General features: G+C 37.4%; 1 protein-coding gene and 2 non-coding genes across 3 annotated transcripts in view; all 3 read right to left on the reverse strand.

Moving 5' to 3' along the window:
- Nucleotides 1-396: 396 nt before the first annotated feature.
- LOC115456032 (twitchin) overlaps nt 397-21,386 on the reverse strand; it is an 81,806-nt gene continuing 60,816 nt past the window's right edge. Inside the window, 33 exon segments of the mRNA XM_037438538.1 lie at nt 397-634; nt 965-1,073; nt 1,302-1,443; nt 1,920-2,080; nt 2,391-2,658; nt 2,960-3,273; nt 3,587-3,750; nt 4,317-4,455; nt 4,842-5,000; nt 5,312-5,452; nt 5,841-5,983; nt 7,515-7,653; nt 8,130-8,280; nt 8,708-8,967; nt 9,476-9,673; nt 10,070-10,226; nt 10,657-10,781; nt 11,191-11,326; nt 11,795-11,958; nt 12,335-12,541; nt 12,743-12,977; nt 13,502-13,641; nt 14,345-14,486; nt 14,978-15,135; nt 15,622-15,770; nt 15,955-16,096; nt 16,518-16,714; nt 18,873-18,981; nt 19,214-19,364; nt 20,186-20,337; nt 20,652-20,823; nt 21,169-21,187; nt 21,189-21,300. Coding sequence (XP_037294435.1) covers nt 397-634; nt 965-1,073; nt 1,302-1,443; nt 1,920-2,080; nt 2,391-2,658; nt 2,960-3,273; nt 3,587-3,750; nt 4,317-4,455; nt 4,842-5,000; nt 5,312-5,452; nt 5,841-5,983; nt 7,515-7,653; nt 8,130-8,280; nt 8,708-8,967; nt 9,476-9,673; nt 10,070-10,226; nt 10,657-10,781; nt 11,191-11,326; nt 11,795-11,958; nt 12,335-12,541; nt 12,743-12,977; nt 13,502-13,641; nt 14,345-14,486; nt 14,978-15,135; nt 15,622-15,770; nt 15,955-16,096; nt 16,518-16,714; nt 18,873-18,981; nt 19,214-19,364; nt 20,186-20,337; nt 20,652-20,823; nt 21,169-21,187; nt 21,189-21,300 — 5,393 coding nt within the window.
- LOC119189750 lies at nt 16,983-17,141 on the reverse strand. The gene has a single exon (XR_005112588.1). It is a non-coding gene; the product is annotated as a U1 spliceosomal RNA (small nuclear RNA).
- On the reverse strand, nt 17,992-18,153 carry LOC119189739. The gene has a single exon (XR_005112580.1). It is a non-coding gene; the product is annotated as a U1 spliceosomal RNA (small nuclear RNA).

A 21,386-nucleotide genomic window follows, 5' to 3' on the forward strand; every position in this document is an offset into this window, starting at 1 on the left:
GATTATATATCTGCTAACTTTATCGATATTACAAAATTTCCTATCTTCCATTTTTGAGACTTTCCCGCCCTCACACCCACTACTATAACTCCTGTAAGCCAGGATCAGCAGTGGCACGCATTTTATGACACCGAGCAGTGAAGCTCGGCGAGTCTCAGGGAAAACTAATATGTCATTATCCCACAACGAAATTAATCAAATAGAAAGATAGGGAGGAGTTGGAAATATTAATTGTCCACTTCCCTCCAGAGCAATGCGGGTGACAAAATCATGATGTAAGGAGGCGATTTAACCTCAAGGATATAGACGTTTACAACTAGATAAGCTCGTTATAAAGCACCACGGATAAAATTAAATCTACCATTTGGAAATTTATCTAATCAACTTATAATTCATCTACACGTGCCTCCATCCGAACAAAATATTTACCTTCAAAGGTCCTTCAGGCTTGGCCGGTACATCGAGGACCTTGATCTCAATAGTGGCCTCGTCTTTACCGCTGCTGTTCTCAGCCTTTAATACGTAAGTGCCGCTGTGCTTGCGCGACGCGATGACCACAGACAACTTGGTCTTGTAGTCTTCCACGTCGATGGAGAGGTCTTCGCGGGGCGACAGCCTCTCTTTATTGTGGAACCTGGACAAGGTCAATTCCGATTACGATTAAGATTAAGGGAATGTCGAACTGATCTCTTGTGGTATTATGCTTTGGATTAATTTTGGACGCAAATTTGTCGAATGATTAGTGTTGGAGTAATTGAATGAAAAATATCACAATTATATTTCCGAAATGGCCCATGCATGGCCAGGCATTATTTTTATATCCTTCAAAATTATAAGTGCAAGTGTACCCAAAAGTTTAATGAAAAAATTTGAAATTATTGTGATTCCTTTGATACTTAATCGAAAACCATCTTGGTGAGAAATATACAATAAAAATAAACGAAATTAATCTGATGGTACTTACCATGTCTTGGTTGGTGGCGGTTCACCGCTGACCTTGACGTCAAGCCTGATGTGCTGGCCAGCCTTGATGGTGATATCGCGCATGTTCGTGCGGTCGATCTTCGGCGGGGCTGTTCGACAAAAACATATGATTATTTTTGGCAAAAGTTTGTGTTTGAGTTTGACAAATGTTTGCTACTATTCTTTTTAGGACATTTTTGTATTACAATGGAAATAATTATATATTTTTTTAATACGTATAACGACATGAATATTAGTGAGTGGCATACATCAAAAATAACTTTCCTATCGACTCTGATTATAAAAAATTGTAATAAAAATTAGGACCAAACACTTACCAAACCTGTCCTTAGCCAGCAGGTTTTCGGTAGGCGAGGACGGTTTACCCGGTCCAGCTTTGTTGACTGCCTTCACTCGGAACTGGTATGTCTTGCCCTCGATCAGGTCTGGCACACGAGCCTCGGTCTTGTTGCCGGGCACCTGCGGCGGAAGGAAATGGGCTTAGAAAGTGTAAAAAAAAAATTATGACTATCAATTTTAAGGGGTCAATTAAAGTAATTGTTTCAGTTATATTGGTATTTGTACAATTAAATTTAAATTGCTTTGTTGCTTCAAATTTAACGGTTTTCATAATATTAATATACGAATTTCTAAATATACAAATTTTGATTAATTAATTGGTTAATCGTTTTAAAACATAGAAATTTAAAAACGACCAATCAAATCCGCTCATTTAGAACTATCAACAATATATATATAAAACAAAGTCCCCTTTGTTCTCTGTCTGTATGTTATCGATTTTCTGAAAATCTACTGAACGATTTTTTATGAAATTTGGTACGGAGATAGTTTAAGACCCTGGGAAGGTTATAAGTACTTCTTTCCCGGGAAACTCCTTTAAGGCGGGTGAAGCCGCGAGCAAAAGCTAGTTGCATATAAAAATGCTCAGTTCTCACCTCAGCGGCCTTCACCCACTTGCCGGTGTCTCTGTCCTTCTTCTCGACAATGTAGGCAGTGATGGGGGCGCCACCGTCGTTGGCGGGCTTCTCCCACTTGAGGTCCACGTGCTCCTTGCTCCAGTCCTTGAACTCAGGCTTGCCGGGCGCGTCGGGTTCGCCTGGGAGATAGATTGGGATTGTTTTAGGCCAGTTGGTCGACTAGTTATAGGCAAAATTAATAAATTCGATAATATCAAAAATATTATACCATCGTTAAGTCATTTAGTATCGAGTATCGAGTCAGTTAAGTATCGATATACTGATGGAATGTAATAGTTGGTCCTAATAGTCCACAAAGATGTTTTTATATCATACATCATTTCTGATAACAATACCTACAGTATACGTCTTCCGTTTTAAACTTCAAAGTAAATAATTGATAAACATTCTACTATTTTTCAGTGCCTAACATGTTAAAAAAAATCTCACCATAGGGATTCTTGGCTGTAGTAGCCGTTTCAGTAACGAGCGGCTCACTCTCTCCCTCAGGATTGACCGCCTTCACTCTGAACAGGTAGTCCTTGCCCTCGTTCAAGCCCGTGACGTCAGCCTCGGGAGTCTTAGTGGTGCACACTGGCACCCAGCGTCCCGACTCCGTGTCCATGCGCTCCACCACGTAGCTCTCGACGGGTTCGCCGCCGTCGTCTTCTGGAGGCTCCCATTTGAGCTTGCAGCCGTCCGCTTTGACGTCTGATACCTGGAGATTATTAGGTTAGGTTAGGTTAGCTTAGAAAAAATTGTACTTTTAAATGTTTTGAATGGGAATGAACAACTTTTTAGATATTAGATTCGTAGTATAAACAATTATAAGTTCTATTTACGCGTATTAATTTACTATAATAAAGGACATGCGTATATCAGAATCAACAATTGATTTGAAAAACAAAATCGATATACTTAATTCTCGGAAAATATTGATCATTAAACATGTTACTGACAACTATGCTGTTTATTATTACATATTTTATAGTGATATAATATTTTTCATCGTAACCCACCTGCAAAGGTCCCTTAGGCTTCGATGGTTTGCTGACCACCTCGACCTCAATATCAACAGTATCAGTGCCAGAATCGTTCTTGGCAGTGACGGTGTACTTTCCAGCATCGGTTCTAGTCATCTTCTGGCGTACGAACGATGTGTGGTACTCAGCATTCTCGATCTTCAGCCTCTCATCGCTCTTGAGGACTGTGCCGTTGAAGGTCCATGTAATGGTAGGTTCGGGTTCACCCTTGACGTCGGCTTCGAACTTGAGAGGCTGGCCGACCTTGATCTTCCTCTTTTGCAGGTTCTTGCGGTCGATCTTTGGTGCCACTGTAGGGAAAATTGAGGTTAAGTATTTGACTTTTAAGTGATTTTCTTTTGGAATTATATCTACAGTTTTTTATTTCGTATATTCAATCAACGTAGGTTTAATTTTAGTATATGATGCTCGATAATTTATTAAAATATATAACACCAAACTACTTCAGTTGCATATGAGATAAACAAATCTAAAAAAAGTAAAAAAAGATTATGAAATTGCTGACAGTATGCGTTCGGCGTTGTCATAGTATTATTTGTGAAGACGTGTGTAGCCCTAGTTCAGTTATTCCTTTAATTTAAATAAATATATGCCAATACTTACAGAAGCGTGGTTTAGCAATAACGGACTTGCTAGCGTCCGATGGCTCGGAGGGTCCGGCCTTGTTGAGCGCGATAACTCTGAACTCGTACTCGTGTCCCTCTTCGACGTCGGTCACGCGGCCTGTCGGCCTGTCACCGGTCGTCTTAAGGCAGTCTTGCCATGACCTGCGGGAAAGATGAAAAATAAATAGTGATTTATACTGAATATGAAAAAAAAAGAGTAGTTTTGCAGATATATAGTGTTGCATTTAGGATGTAAGGAATGTTTTGGTGCAGTATAGCATATGTTAAGTATTATAGATATACCCCCTTATTCATAGACGTTTTTTATCTAAGGACGGAGCATTTTTGTGATAACCAGTCTGTGTTTCAGTGCTGACGGCATGGCAGCCTTCGTAGTGCATAGACATAGGGCCGTTGTGATTGGCTAATATTGAGATACAACTTGAATCTAGTTGGCTGTCAGATAATCAAAGCTGAACAAATAGCAAGCCGCCAGATAAAAAAAGCTAAGAAACAGACTTGTTATCACAGCAAAGCTCCGTTCTTAAATAAAAAACGTCTATGAATAAGGGGGATAGATTTTTAAAACCAAAAATACATAAGTATACAAATAGTTATTCGTGATACTTGTACTTACTATCGATACCAATCTATAAGCATGAAAACAAAACAATCGACGATTTAATACCATTCAACACAAGTGAACCAACACTATATTTAAGACATACCTTCCACCCTTCTCTCTCTTCTGTACGATGTATCCGGTGATGGGGGCGCCTCCGTCGTCCTTCGGTGGAGACCACTCCAGGTCGACGAAGTCCTTGTCCCAGTTGCGGGGTTCAGGACGGCCAGGTTTGCCGGGCTCGTCTGGGAATAAAAAATAATTATAAAAGATATGTCAAAGTATTTTAATGTCGATGAAAGATTATGAATTAATAAATTATCGATATTGGACATTGAAGGGGAAACAAAAATTATTAAAAACTACAAACTAAATTTAATAATGGTATTTATTAGAAAAGTGTAAAATTTTAATTTTGTATCGATAAAATAAAATCATACCAAGAATCGATAAACCTGTTAGAACAAAACTTATCGATTTTAGATTAAATTAATTTAAATACTTTTTATATCTCAAAGTCTATAATATAATTCGTATTTGTATTGAAAATAAATATTGCCTAAAATTGCCTTCTCTTCAAGTATTTTTGAAGCACCTCACAATATAATGATTCAAATTTAAGATATCTTACCAAACGGATTCTTGGCGATGATCGGTTTCTCGGTCTCGAGTTCTTCGGACTCGCCTTCCTTGTTGACGGCCTTGACCCTGAACTTGTAAGGTTTGCCTTCAGAGAGGCCGGTGATGTTCGCCTTGGTGTCCTTGGCGGTACCGCACGGAATCCATTGTCCTGTAGAAAAAAATCGATTATATAAAAATGTGTACACGACAGACAAAGCAATATTTAATAAGTTGAATATTTTTTATAAACTACAATCTATCACTTAATTTTTTTAATCAAAATTCCCACCTGATAAAGCCGTTCTGAAACTAAACAGAAACTCTCAGATTTTTTATTCACTTAAAAATATGGATTTACAGAGACAGAAGACGACTGTTTTTGTTTAAACTTGCGTTGATCAATTCAAACGTATGATAAAGGTCTAATAACATTAAATCAAAATTATATTATTTTCCGATACCAATGATATTTTTTCTTACCAGTAAGCGGGTCGAGCTTCTCGATCTCGTAGTACTCGATGGGCGCGCCGCCGTCGTCTTCGGGCTTCTGCCACGACAGCGTGCAGCCGTTCTTTGTCACGTCCGCCACTTCCAACGGACCCTTGGGCTTGGATGGCTTGCCTGGACATTGGAATGTTATAATCAGGGATGTGTAAATTTTATATCGATATACAGTATAAAAATGTTATTTAGGCTGGCATTTGAGATGGAAAATGTAACTTTATTGAGATTATTGGTGAAGTGAGTTCGAGCTGGAATAAAACTCCACGATGATTAATTCGTTGCCGATTTTATCGAGATAGCACTTCTCATGAACATCTCACTTTATGAGATTAAATCGACAATCGAAATGTATTTTATAATAATAAAAATATTTTACAATAATAAAATTGTCGTACGCCCCCATTTTTTATATTTTAGATTCTTTTCACATTATTATCCTCTTTAATTTTTTTTCGCATTTCCTTTATATCATATAGGAACTATTTCTAGATTGTTCTACACTCACCGAGGATAGTAATCTCGACCTCAGCCTCGTCCTCTCCGACCTCGTTCTTCGCCTTGATGACGTAAACGCCGGTGTTCGCGCGCTTGCTCTTCGTCATCAGGAACTTGGTGTTGTAGTCCACGTTGATGATCTCCAGGTTCTCCCTAATGACGTTAAGTTATTTTATAATTACTCAGTGAAATCATTTTGTCAATATATTATAATTTTATATTGTTACAAAACATCGATTAATGTAATAACCGTGTTTGCAAATTTAATAATTTTAATATAATCGATACTACAAAAGAGTTTGTAATTATACGTGATTTTACCCATAATAAAAGTCTATCGAGTAAGCTGTATCCTAGTATAATATTTATCTACAAAATATCGATTCAATATTAAACTTATTAAAATAAATCGACTCGATGACGATATTTTAACGATTGAATTTATAACTTTATTATATTTCTTTGAAACATCTTACACTATCAAATAAAAGTTACATATTTTTTTAGACATGCAAGGCAAATTGACCCCAGTGCACCTGGTAAGTAGAGTGTTGTCAAATATAATGCCTGACGAGAAACGATCACCACTCGGCAGACACAATCATGCCGGCCTGTTAGACCGATATACTGATCCCGGAACGCGACACACGTGGGCCACTATGAGAGTACTAAAAAACACTAATAACTCAACAAAATTTTAAAAGCGGCGGTAGCCTAGTTGGGTTTGGAACGGCCTGCCAATACAAATGTTCGCAGGTTCAAATCCCAAGGGCACACAACTCTGACTTTTCTAAAATCATGTGTGTATTCTTTGTGAATTTATCGTTCGCTTTAACCGTGAAGGAAAACATCGTGAGGAAACCTGCACATCTGAGAAGTTCTCTATAGGAATTTCGAAGGTGTGTGAAGTCTACCAATCCGCACTAGGCCAGCGTGGTGGAGTAAGGCCTAATCCCTCTCAGTAGTAGAGGAGGCCCGAGCCCACTGCTGAAGTGGGCAAGTATATAATACAGGGCTGATATAATTATTATTATACTAGCTTTTGCCCGCGGCTCCGCCCGTGTTATACAGTTTTTCAGGCTAAAGTTTTCCGTTATAAAAGTAGTAGTTTCCCGGGAGCCTCTCAAACTGTCTCCATACCAAATTTCATCTTAATACGTTGAGTAGTTTTTGAGTTTAACACGTTCAGGCAGACAGATGCAGCGGGGGACTTTTGTTTTATAATATATTTTTTAGAACTTTTTAAGAGGAATAATCCCGTCATACATCATTGTTGCATAACTTTAACCGTTTACGCAGCGCACGCAACGGAAGGTCTCAAAACTAATAATTTTTCCCCGTTTTTGCAACATGTTTCATTACTGCTCCGCTCCGATTGGTCATAGCGTGATGATATATAGCCTATAGCAGTCCAGGAACAAAGGGCTATCCAACACAAAAAGAATTTTTCAGTTTGGACCGGTAGTTCCTGAGATTAGCCATTACTGCCCCGCTCCTATTGGGTATAGCGTGATGATATATAGCCTATAGCACTCCACGAACAAAGGGCTATCCAACGCAAAAAGAATTTTTCAATTTGAACTGGTAGTTCCTGAGATTAGCGCGTTCAAACAAACAAACAAACAAACAAACAAACAAACTCTTCAGCTTTATATAATAGTATAGATTATTAAACATAATTTACCTGTTCTTCAACTCCTCGCCCTTGAAGTGCCAGGTGACAGTGGCGGGCGGTTCGCCGAACACTTTCACGTCCAGGGAGACCGGCAGACCAGCCTTCACCGTGATAGGGTTCAGGTTGGTGCGGTCGATCTTTGGTTTCACTGGAATTTAAAAGTCGATAATTATTTTTAAGTTTCTAATATTAGATATTAAAATTTGGAATGGAGATAAAAGTAAATAGGATACTAATAGTATGTAAAAACCCGATGAGAATAAATTACAGTTCAGGGAAAATATCATCCAGAGATCATTTATTTTTTATTGCTTTGAATGACGTGACGAGCTAACCGTTCGCCAGATACGATACGACCGCACATAAACAGTAGAAACACTATCCAAAACCTTGAGTTACAAAGTATTGTTGGGTATTCCACTGCGCTCGTCATCCTGAGACATGAGATGTTAAGTCTTATTATAATTTATCGACTTTATATTCACATCATTCACTCATCGTATATTTTATTTAGTACAATAAAAACTGTTCAACTAGTAAACAATTCAAACAATTCCAAATCTTAATAATGGTGTATAAGGTTCGTATTTCTAAACCGTTTTCTTTAGCTTTTATAATACTTACAGAACCGTGGCTTAGCAGTGTGCCAGTGAGTGTTCTCCGAAGGTTCTGAAAGACCGGCCTTGTTGATGGCGCGTACTCGGAATTGGTACTGGCTGCCCTCTTCCAGCCTAGGCACGGTGCCTTGACAGATGTTGCCTTGGACTTCGGCGGCCTGTGGGCAAAATACAAAATTATATTAGCACTATGAGTTTGAACTTACAGCTAAAGGTATCAAAAGCCAATAATTATTATTAAATGCTCCTAATCCTATTCAAATGTTTTACCGAGTATCAAAAATGGCATTATGTCCATTCCAAAGTTTACACCTTGACAATACAACCATCGATATAAAACTAGTTTTTAGATTTAATCGCAGTTTTTTATTTTTACTTTTCTCTCGACGTTTCGAGGACTTCGCAGAAGCAAGAATAAATCATTAATGCTTGACAATACAACTTAATGATTGTATGCCTATATAGTAAATAAATACATCGATAGTATGACCACTACTAAAAAATAAACACTAACGTTCCATTAGCTTAATCATAAACTACTGCATAAATAGAAACCTGCAAATCCATAATTTATCAAAACCTCACCTTAACAAACTCGCCCTTATCTCTATCCATGACTTCGATAACGTATCCAGTAATAGGGGCGCCATTGTCTCGAATAGGCGGCTCCCACTTGAGCTTGGCCGACTTCTCGTCCCAGTCCACAATGTCTGGAAGACCTGGAGGCGCCGGGACGTCGTACGGGTTCTTCGCGAGGGTCGCGTGGTCCGTGTCCAGCGGTTCCGATTCGCCTTCCTCATTCAGAGCCTTCACTCTGAACTGGTATGAGTGACCGGGCTCTAGGCCTGTTGGAAAAAAATATCGATAAATTAAACCTGTATTGTTAGCGTAGAACTCCCCCCACCCCTAATAACTTCTGTATATCACAATAGTGATGTTGCTTATAAATGAATCGATAATTAAACAAACGCATAGTCGAATCATTTGAAAAAAAAAAATAAAAAAAGTAAAAAAAAGGCTGTGTTGTAGAAATACTTGAGAGCTTAAATGAAAATATGAATAACTAGATTAGATATTCATTAATTTCAAAGAAAGTAAAGATTTGTCATTGCTTTAGTTGATGAATTTAATTTTATTAAGCAATCTTGATTCGATAAAATGCGAAAAATATACCATAATAAATTCAATAAACATATTTTTATTTTCCCTCTAAACGCGCATATCTGATCGAACTTTTAATTCATTTTAACACCATAATAACTATATTCTTAAACATCCTACATAAACCTAATAACTGGCGTACATGCCACACAACACCAACATATCTCATACCACTTATTTATAACAACATACCAGTAACAGTAGCCTCAGTGGTATCAGGTTCGACGGTGCCAGCCGGCACCCACTTGCCAGTGATGGTGTCCATCTTCTCCACCACGTACGCGCTGAGCGGCAGCCCGCCGGTGTGCTTGGGCTTGTTCCAGCTCAGCTTCACGTGTTCGGCGTGGACGTCAGACACTTCCAGCGGGCCTTCGGGTTTGCCTGGTTTGTCTGGAATATGATAATAATTTATTAGTACAATTCTTAATGTGTAAATATCTCTTGATAAAATAAAAGATTACAAACTACATGATATTCTCACATTAGGTTATAGAAAAAAAATAAAAACATTTTTCTTTTATATTCATTCATACGGTAATTTTAATATTTAAAGACCATGAAATTTATGGTTTTTTCTTTTTTTTTATACGCCCTTATTCTTTATATTCCACTTAAACTGGTGGTGATCGGAGAGAATCAGGCGCAGTACTAACGGATTTACACAATTTCTAAGGCACGGAGGTATCACACCGCCAACTTTTATAACTATTAACAGTTAAAGAAATAAATATTCTTGGTAGTGAAACAGACTTTTGACCATCTTTTATATATAGTATATATACATACCCAAAACAGTAATCTCGACTGTAGCCTCGTCGACTCCAGAGTCGTTCTCAGCCTTGAGCGTGTAGATACCGGTGTTCTTCCACGAAGATTCGAAGATTTGCAGCTTCGTGTTGTAGTCCTCGTTCTCGATCTTGACGCCGGGGCCGGTTTCCAGGACCTGGGATTATTGACATTAGTTGAATCTATGATTCCTCTGTATTTAATAAATTATATAAAAAATAAAAAAAATCCGTTTAAATTAATTTATTTAATAATATTAAAAATCCAGTTATTATTATTTAGTTTTAATAGTCAAAAGGTTTTAAAGTAATTTGAATTATCGATACTGTTTTTTATTTTTCAATTTCAACTTATGCTTACACAACCAAAACAAGATATCAAATGCAGTGTTTTTGAGTTATCGATTAATTAAAAATATATTCATAATTTTATCGATAAATACATACGCACTATTATTTAAAATCCTCTCAGAATATATCGATAAAACCTATACACATTTCAATTTCAAAGCATCATAAAATATTCTAAATGGAAATACATTTTACTTTGTAGTCGATGCAAACTACAATTTTTCAATGATAACCTACCTTCTTGGCGAAGCTCCAGGTCTTGGTCGGTGGAGGTTCGCCTCTGATGTCGACGTCCAGTTTGATAGTGGTGCCGGCGCGTACGCGGATGGCGACCATCTTGTCGCGGTTGATGTGCGGTTTCACTGTTAGAAATTTACAATTAGATATTTGTACAAAAATCGGCAAGCATAGTATAACAAAATATATACATATTTGGCAAGGACGTGGAGATTCTTGGGGGAGGCCTATGTTCAGCAGTGAACTTCTTGTGGCTGAGATGATGATGATGATGATGATTTGGCAGTGAAAATTAATTTCACAAATTTCAATGTGAAGTGTGATGAAGATCAAGAAAAATATCGACAAACTAAATGCATTCCTCGATGACCGGCACAAATATGGCGCCATATAATTAATATGTACATTTTTTATATAAAATAAATAATAATAATAAAGCACTTATTTGAAGCCATGTAACAAGATACCGTAAAAAACATAAATAAAATCATAATCGTAAAAAAAACAAAATTCCAATAAAAGAGGTTTACTCACAGAATCGTGCCTTGGCAGTATGCGGCTGCGTGGCGTCGCCCGGTTCTCCGGGGCCTGCCTTGTTCACAGCACGGACTCGGAACTGGTACACATTGCCTTCCTTCAGGTCCGGCACGCGGGCCTTGCATTCTGGAGTCTGTTGGAAATAAAAGAGGTGTTTATAAATGCCTATTAAAATAGGTTTTGTCTTGGAGTTTCAATTCTCGATTTTATAGCACATCTCTATATATATTTTATCGTTACGGAAAGCATGTCAATTACATTTGTTATTTTTTAGGTCTAGGCAAATGATGGTTTGTGATGGATTATGTCGCATATTTTGATATGTATTACAAATTTGTATGTATTATGAGTAGTTAATGCTGTATCCATTGTCAACTAGACTGCTAATGGGTAATACAGATAGTACCATCATTACATCTTATTTATGTATTTTAAACTTTGTATACAAAGATGTATACAGATGGGATCCATACTAAAGACATTGTGTACCACATTAATATCGATAAATATAATCGATTATTTCGATTAATATGTAACTAACTATAACTCAGCAAGCAAAAACAAACATTCCATCCCCAACATAAAACTCATTATCACATACCGTGGTGACCAGAGCCTCGGTCCACTGTCCGTACTTCTCCTTCTTCTCGATGATGTAGCCGGTGATGGGCGCGCCACCGTTGTTCTTCGGCGCCTCCCATTTGAGGTCCACGCGGTCCACGTCCCAGTCCTCCAGGGTCGGCACCGAGGGTTTGCCGGGAATATCTGGAAATTAGGATAGTTAAAGAAAATATCCATAATATAAAAATAAGTAAGCATCGAATTGACAACCTCAGTTTTTATTAAAGTCGGTTAATCATTAGCCAAATATGTCTGCATAATAAAATTAAAATTCCCAGTCTACTAAAGCAAAGATCACTGTCCAATATGTTTTTATCTTCGAACAATATCAATCCGGGACATATCAGTTTCCTCGAACAAGCTATTGTAGTTTTATCACCAAATTAATTGGTAATACTCTTTGATCTTTCAAGGTATGGGAAATCCGTTAACCCGCATTAGACCAGCGTGGTAGACTAAGGCCTAAACCCAGTAGGTGAGGAGTCCACCAGATTATATTACAGGACTTGTATATACTCACCGTAAGGGTTCTTGGCGATTATCGAGTGGTCGGTCTTCAGCGGCTCGGATTCTCCCTCGTCGTTGATAGCCTTAACCCTGAACTCGTACTCCTCGCCTTCCTGCAGACCCTTGATCTCCATCTCGGTGTCGTCGGTCTTTCCGACCGGCACCCAGCGGCCTGTGGCCTTGTTCAACTTCTCCACCATGTAACCGGTGACTGGTTTGCCTGTATAAAGATTTATTTTACGGTTGAATTATCGATTCGATACATTCGATTGTAATATTGATTATCGATTAAACGGAGTTTGTATATATTTATTGTCATTCAATGAGGATTTAATTCAATAGACTAATATACATACAGCAAAATATCGATATATTAACCTTAACATAAAACTATCGACATCGATAAACCACAAAAACCCACCTCCATCGTCCTCAGGCTTCTTCCAGGCCAGCTTGCAGCCGTTCTTGGTAACATCGGCGACCTTGAGTGGACCACCAGGCTTGCCAGGAGCCGACAGCACTGTGATCTCGACCTCAGCCTCGTCTGTGCCGTGCTCGTTCGTTGCTAGGATACGGTACGTGCCGGTCATAGCGCGTACAGACTCCTTAACGTCCAGTTTAGTGTTATAGTCCACGTTGATTACGTTCTCTGTCACCTGTTGGTGTGAAATAGTAAATTATAGTCGATGAAATTACAAAAGTATCGAGGATTGATACAAAATACAATAGTTAGTACATTATAATCCTGAAGGAAATGTACTAAGGCAAAGTATATAACTTTGCAGGTATGTAAACGGCTTGTTTTCTGTTCATAATTTTGGTGTCTTTTTTATTTATTATTAAGGTGATCGTAATTTCACGGCCTTGCGTACGTTCGCTTTTGGAACTTGTTAAAATATTTTTATATAAAAACAATTTTGGCCTCAACTTCAATTTTAAGGGACCACAAGGGAAGCACCAGCTTTCAAATAAAATAAGAATCGTCAAAATCGGGTCACCCAGCCAAAATTTCTAAGGTAACAAACATAAAAAAATAATACAGTCGAATTGACAACCTTCTCCTTTTTTGAGGTCGGTTACAAAGGTCAAACGGGAATATCTAAATTGACAATCAAGACCACAAATAAATAACTATCAATACTCATCGTAACAATCTACATTTCACAAGACAACTCCATACCTCCTTCTCGTCCGCCTTCCACTTCTGGAACCACTGCACCTTGGGTGCGGGTTCACCCTTGACATTGACGTCGAAGAAGATCGGCTTGCCGGCGCGGACGGCGAGAGCCTTCAGGTTCGTGCGGTCGATACGCGGTTTCACTGCAAACAACATTATTTAGGATAGATCAGGTTTAATTCACTGACGTATTTCTAGACACGAACGTCCATATAAACTATTTGTTCAAAATCTGAACTAAAATGGCAACCAAAACGTCACTGTTATAACCAATTTATTCACTTGAACAACTAATTATTTTACTTATTTGACTGATATTTTTTATTCAAATCCCGGTTTACACTTAGACTCGATTTCGTATGTCATGACTCCGTACACAACCACAAGCTGTCAATGTTGACCATACTAAAGTCAGTTTGAATAGATTGCAGTTTAATTCAGTTGAACACAGTGAACGTTCAGAACGCCAAATCTAGTACGTAGTACATATATATCAATCGTTTAATTACTAAGAAGTTTCTATAACAGTTTCCTACCATACCTAAGATATAGTTAATTTAACTTAGTAATCTTTTACAATTTCACAACACAACATCGTTAAATATATCAAACTTGTAAAACGAAAGAAGAAGAGATTATTTTAAATCAACTTGTAGTAGCTAATTACTGTGTTGGCCGCCCTAGACCAGATTAGTACTAGCCGTCATGTTTTTGACTTTATTATCCCTTTTAAACTCTAAATGCAGCGCGGGAGTGTCAAAATGATTTATAAGTATTGTTATGACGTACTCAAAAATAAGATCTTTTCAGTATTATCCCTCAGTCATTGTCTGGTATGTGACTTACGTGACTTGTGCCTGATGGTAGTCATCTTGGTCGGCTCGGAGGGCTCCGAGGGTCCAGCCTTGTTGACGGCGATCACGCGGAACTGGTACTCGCTGCCCTCGGGCAGACCTTCGACTTTAGCGGAGTTCTGGTTTCCAGGTACCTGCAGATAGAGAAGAGGATAATTATGTGTTAACTAAAATCCCACTAAAAATATTTTAATAATGTTTATTTTAAGTATTTTGAACATGCTGTATAAATGTGATATATTTTTATGGAATAAACAGTTAACAAATTTCAATTTTATTTAAAACTACTTAAGGTTCATTCTATAAATATTATATTAATGGTTCATTCAGTGTTGAAAATAATTTGATTTCTTTTTTGTTTTATTTCATTTTATGATTGTTACTCGAATATTCCATATAGGTTCATTTAATATATTTACCCCAAAAAACATACCCCATATGATTATGTATCAAATATGTTTTTTTTTGTCTAACACAATAATTCTATAATATATTATATGATAAAACGAATTTATTAAAAAATAAAAGACAGATAATACAGGAAAATTCGTGACAATATTTCGTAAAACCTATTTCATTGCTCCTATAATTTTGACAAATGCTCATTACTCCATATCAAAATTACCTCTCCAGCGTTCTCCCAGTCGCCGCCCTTGGGTTTCTTCTGGACGATGTACTTAAGCACCGGAGCACCGCCATCATCCTTCGGCGGTTCCCATTTGATCTCAGCGCTCTGGTTATCGTGGTCAGCCACTTCCACGTTCTGTGGCTTTTCAGATACATCTGGTGGACAAACAGATTATAAGTTGGGGCAATAAACCCCTTATTTATAGGTAAGATTAGGGGAGGCCTGTGTCCAGCAGTGGGTTAGTACTGACACCCAGGACTTGTATTATAGGTAGGGGTGCATGTATTTTTTACCAATAACACGAAATATATAAGATAAACGTAAAATTCCATATCACAGTCGCCTATAAATAAATCATAGAGTTTCTTTACCAATTTCATATAATTTAGTGCTTATTCAGTGAACTCTTACAGCTTTTGGTTTAAACATTTGGAAGTCCCTTACATTTACGGGGGATAAGATTTTTATTTAATTTCTGTTTTTTAATTACTATATTTAACATCTGGGTATAGACATTTTTTGGTATTGAAATGGCGGTAATCTGACCTATGGTTTATCATCAAGTAATCAAAAGGATCTAGCTTTCATCTACAGACTTCATTTAAAAGCACTACATTATTTCAAGTACTATGATATCTCACCGAACGGATTCTTGGCGAGCGTGCCGCGTTCCGTCTCGAGCGGCTCGGAGTCGCCCTCGTCGTTCACAGCCGTCACCCTGAACTTGTACTGGTGGCCAGGCTCTAAGCCAGTCACCTCCATCTCCAGGGGCTTCTTGTCGCCAGCAACTCTGAATACAGGAGTAAAGAAATTGTTATATTGTAAAAATAATTTAGTTGGTTTTTTCTTTGTAGAAATTCGAGATGGTGTTTTTTCATAGAGGTAGTTTAAGGTAAAATACTTATATAAATTACTATCACCTATCAATATCTCTTAAATCCCCTACAAAAATAAAATCCTATTTAAATGCTTACCTTCCGACCCTGACCCACTTGCCGGTGGCGAGGTCCATTTTCTCGACCTCGTACTCCTTGACCGGCGAGCCGCCATCGTCCTCTGGCTTCTCCCATTTGACCTTGCATCCCTCGGCGTGCACGTCCGATACTTCCAACGGGCCTATTCGAAAAAACATAAACATGAGAAGATAGTAAATAATATGTTTTATTTATCATCTAAGGTAAAGAATTCATGTCAAACTGTTGTTTTTTATTTTTGTATTTTTAGCCGAATGACTCTATTAAGATTAATAAATTTAGGTATAAATTGTTTTATAGGAAGAGAAAATATTTTGAGCCCAACAGTAAGATTTGCAAAAAGATTTGAAATTTTTAATGATCTAACATTATTTACTAATTTTATCCCGAAAAAATATATACATGTGGCTGTAAATAACCGAACCTAGTATATATACCAGTATTATCGAAATAGCTTATAATATTTCTTAATACTGCCCAAAAATATCAGCCAGTATAAAAACCTACGTAAAACCGTTCTATGAATTCAAACTTCAATAAAACGTTAAAAATTCAAAACTGACCTTTAGGCGCGCTGGGTTTGCTCAGTACGGTCAGTTCCACAGTCTCCTGATCAAAACCGTTGCAGTTCTCGGCACGCAGGGTGTATTTTCCAGTATCGCGTCGCACTGCGTTCACGATGGTGAAGTCGGTGTGGTGTTCTTGGTTTTCGATCTTGATGCGCTCCGTGTTTACTAGTTTTACATTGTCGCGCCAAGACCTGGAAGGATGGAGAATATTAAGTATGAAAAATTGTATATTATTGACATTCAAGTGATATTATAGAGACGTCGCGTGGATGCGTTATCCCTATACTTGAGATCAGTTAATTGCTCAAATTAATCGCTTAAAGTTGATATAATTTGATTGGTAGACAATGTCTTGCACGGTAAGCCCAGTTTTCCTACATGAAATTACTAAGGTACCCTAACATTTACCAGGTACCTTTACCTTTCCTTTACTAAGGTAACCCTTTTCAGTATAACACGGGGGGACGGCGCGAACGCAGTCCCCACTACCAAAATTACGCGTCCGAGTTACCCACATTAGGGGTAATCGCAAGGGTCAACCGTCCGCAGTGCAATGGACAGGCCTCGCCCTGGGGAACCGCCTTGTTGATCACGGTGTCCCCTACGCCAGGTAAGTATGATTTCACCAACGTTCGCCCCGGACGTCTATAAACGCCGGAGAATCTTGATATCGCGATGTAATTTTTCTTGACGCGACATCTATCCGCAAATGTCGAAACTTCATTTACCCCATAATGAAAATTTTCAGTAATACCATGTATAATTAACTATTCTGGTTATCATGAGATACGTTAATTTTTTCAAAGCTACTTAACTACATTATTACACATGTGTTTTTGTCAGATTCTATTCATATATTTTTAAATGCTATCTTTATGTAGGATTATTTTTTATTAAAAAATATTAGTTATTATATCTAACAAAAATATGATTGGAAAGAGGGTTTTTCTGACATCATTTTGAAGTACTTAGGAAAAATGAATATTCATCTTACTTATAAAACTAACGGAATGACTGCAACTGACCATGATTTGTCTAAATAATAATACATAATATAATATTTAATTTCTAATTTTATTATATTTATGCCTCTACATTTAAAAGTTAATTGATTTCATTATAGCTTCCGTTACTTTTTCTTTAAGTTCTACCATACCATGTTACATAATCGGAGAAAATATTAAAATATTAAGTTTACTCGATGGCAGTCATATGTCTCAGTTTCATTACATTCAATTGAACACACATAATTAATATTTAAATTAGTCAAATAAGACTTCCCTCGACAAATGGTTTCAAATATATGAAATTGTTTTAATTGTGATATGTGTAACTTTCAACTGTATCAAGTTTTGTATACCGTATCTTGTTTGAGTCCTGACAGCAATTTGTTGTAGAAATTGTATAGTGTCTATGTAAAATATGATGTCTTGACAAATATTTAGACTGAGATTTTCAAGATTCATACGGGGGACGGCGCGAACGCAGTCCCCACTACCAAAATTACGCGTCCGAGTTACCCACATTAGGGGTAATCGCAAGGGAGTCAACCGATCCGCAGTGCAATGGACAGGCCTCGCCCTGGGGAACCGCCTTGTTGATCACGGTGTCCCCTACGCCAGGTAAGTATGATTTCACCAGCATTCGCTCCGGACGTCTATAATCGCAGGAGAATACTTGACATCGCGATGTAATTTTTTTTGTGGCGACATCTGTGCATTTTTGGGGTAACCTACAACGGCGAGTGTGAACATTTCAGTGTCACCGTCTTTGCTTATTCATAACAACTATTTAGCCCAATACATTACAAGACATATATACATTATAATATTTATTATTTTGTGGTTGCCTGTAACTCGATAGTTCGATTTGAGTGTTTGATTTTTTTTTTGTTCTTAATGTACTCACTGGCGATCCAATAAAAATAAAATAAACACATGGCGCTATATACCCTTGGCAAGAGCTTTAAATTCGACGAAGTTGCCCTAACGGCACCACGGGCGGTTTATTGTCAACAGCGACGATTAAGCGAGACAGATATTATGGGAGAATAGGAAGTATGCCATATACAGAGCAGTGTGGATAATGCCGCTGTTCCGCACCCAAGCCATTTACCCCATTTTCGTGGCTTTACACTTTTGACCTTTTGGGGTAATGATATTTGGATTATCTTTGTATGTGAATATATAACAATAATAATATAATATTGGAAAACTTATTTTTCACTTCAGCTTTTATGTGGGATCCACTAAAATCTAACATAAGTAAATGTTGTGATATTACTTTATGGTACCATATCTTTGCCTTATCACACTATCCCTATAAACAAGTATATAATAAGTTACTTACCATGTCATCTCTGGTGCTGGTTCACCAATGACATCCACAGACCATTTGTGAGTGCGACCAGCTTTGATAATGACTGACTTGAATGTGCTACGCTCAATGCGTGGTTTCACTGAAAAATATTATTAGAATAAAAATTTGTCTTGAAATGCAGTAACAGTAAAGTTAAATATTCAAATAAATTAAAACATCACAGCAATATCAGAGCAGTTTTGTTCCATACTTTTGCATCTTACCCTTTCAATAATAAATAGACAATATTACAGCATAATTTTTCCCGAGGCAAGATGCAATGCAAGAATATTTTCTTGCTAGTAAAGAATATACAATAATTATATACTAACAGTTCCTGTGTTTGCAGAGATGGTTGTCAGTGGGCTGTGATGCCTCACCGACTCCAGCCTTGTTGTAAGCCTTCACACGGAACTGGTACACCATCTTCTCCTTGAGACCTTCCACCTTGTACTCTGTCTTGGTGTCATTTGTCTTGACAACCTGATGGAAAATAAATGTGTCGTAGTAGGTCAGAGTTATCTACAGTATTTGTAATCTATATCCTGAGTTAAGGACTTTGTCTGGCTAAATGGCTCCACCAATAAAATGATTTTGCTACTTGCAGTAGTCAAGTAATTATTCAGCCCAAAAGTATTTTAAGGCTTTTCTTGAACCTAATTTCCAAAGTTAAGGTTGAGGACATAATTGCTTGTAGAATATTTATTTATTATGATGATATTCAAAATTATGTTGGAATGGAATTTTAACAAAATATAGTTACGGTCAAATTCTGGATTTACTAATGTATGTCAATATTTGTTGTTAACTTATACTTAGGCAGTATTTTTGTTTTCTTTTATACATTTGTAGTGCATAATTAAGTTAGTTAAAGTATACTTCGAAACTGGCAGTTAAATGTTGGTAATTTGTTTTATTAATTTGTAAAGAGGTGCGATAAAATTTTTTAACGTAGTGCACATTCTGAGTTGTAATCTATAACAGTATCTAGATAAATAAATAAAAATAACACTTTTTACAAGATTGGTTGACATTTATACATTGCAATGATAGTTTAGAGTATTTAGGGCATTTAAAATGATATTTGACTGCACCTATTATAACCGTACATTACGAAATAATGCCGGCAAAAATGTAAACAAACAACTTTAAACTTTCAAAACAAAAACCAGCTGAGAACTGTCAAATGTCAAAGATATCTTTTTAATTCAAGCGCAACATTTTACGGCTCTGGATAAAATTCATCCAACATTTTTGAAGATTGATAATTTACTACCTCATTTTGCTGTAAAGTTGTTTCTTACCTCGATCCAGTCGGGCGAGAACTTGTCCTTCATCTCGACCACGTAGCCGAGTACTGGACGACCACCGTTATCGGTTGGCGGCTCCCACTGGAGAGTTACCGACATGTTGTCGTAGTCAACGATAGTTGGTTTGCCAGGCGCCTTTGGTGGGTCTGATCGCAAATAAAAATAAACTATAAATATGCTACGTTACATGTTTTAATAAAAAAAGAAGAGTATTTTTTATTTGTGCTAAAAAAAATACATACTTTGTTGTGGAAATTACAAATTAAATAATGGGCAGTTATTTTAAGAACTTCGGTAAGTTTATGCTTGGATTCATAAGAACTTGTTCGTTTATTTTAAATCTAAGTATAGTCGAACACAAAAGCAACCAGTGACAAAATATTTAGAGTACATAAACATTTCAAAGATATTTTCTTATATTACAGTATTTTGAAAAATAGACTAAAAGCAAAGCACTCACCATACGGGTTCTTAGCAACGATGAACCCATCGGTCTCCAATGGTTCAGATTCACCCTCTTTGTTCACAGCGCGTACCCTGAACTTGTACTTGTGGTTCGGCGTGAGACCCTTCACCGTGAACTCTGTGGGTTCCGGACCGGTTTCACCGCACGGCACCCAGTTGCCAGTGTCCTGTTATAGTGTTACGTATTTTAAGTTACATAAATATTTTTTATTGCCTTAGTAGGTAAAGAGGAATCGGTCTGCCTGATGGTAAGCAGCATCTGTCGCCCATGAACAAAAGCAATGCCATAGCCTTGTGGCCTACCGGGAACCGTTGTTGAAGTTTTCGTAAGGTTTCATGTCAAATGATTACTAACTGTATGGCAGGAATTAAAGTCGAGAATAAATATAAACAAATTTTACATAAACAAAAATCTAAAAGATGTTGTCTAGTTTTGTTAAATATACTAAAAGCGTAAAATTTCTTTTTGCTAATTAACACTTGAGGTCATTAGTATATTAGAATGTGCATACCATGTCCATCTTCTCGAGAGTGTCCGGTGATGTCGGATCCCTTCCAGTCGTCGGGCTTCTGCCATTTGACAGTTGCCTTCTCGGCGCGGACATCCACCACCTCGATGGGGCCGTTGGGCCTGTTTGGTTTGTCTGAAATTATAAATTACATTAGTTCAATGTAACAGATCGCTTGTGCTTAAATAAGGGGGTAAGCAAATATGCAATGAGCACCTATT

Source organism: Manduca sexta, chromosome 3 (assembly GCF_014839805.1).
Source record: "Manduca sexta isolate Smith_Timp_Sample1 chromosome 3, JHU_Msex_v1.0, whole genome shotgun sequence".
In the NCBI taxonomy this organism is placed as follows: Eukaryota; Metazoa; Arthropoda; class Insecta; order Lepidoptera; family Sphingidae; genus Manduca; species Manduca sexta.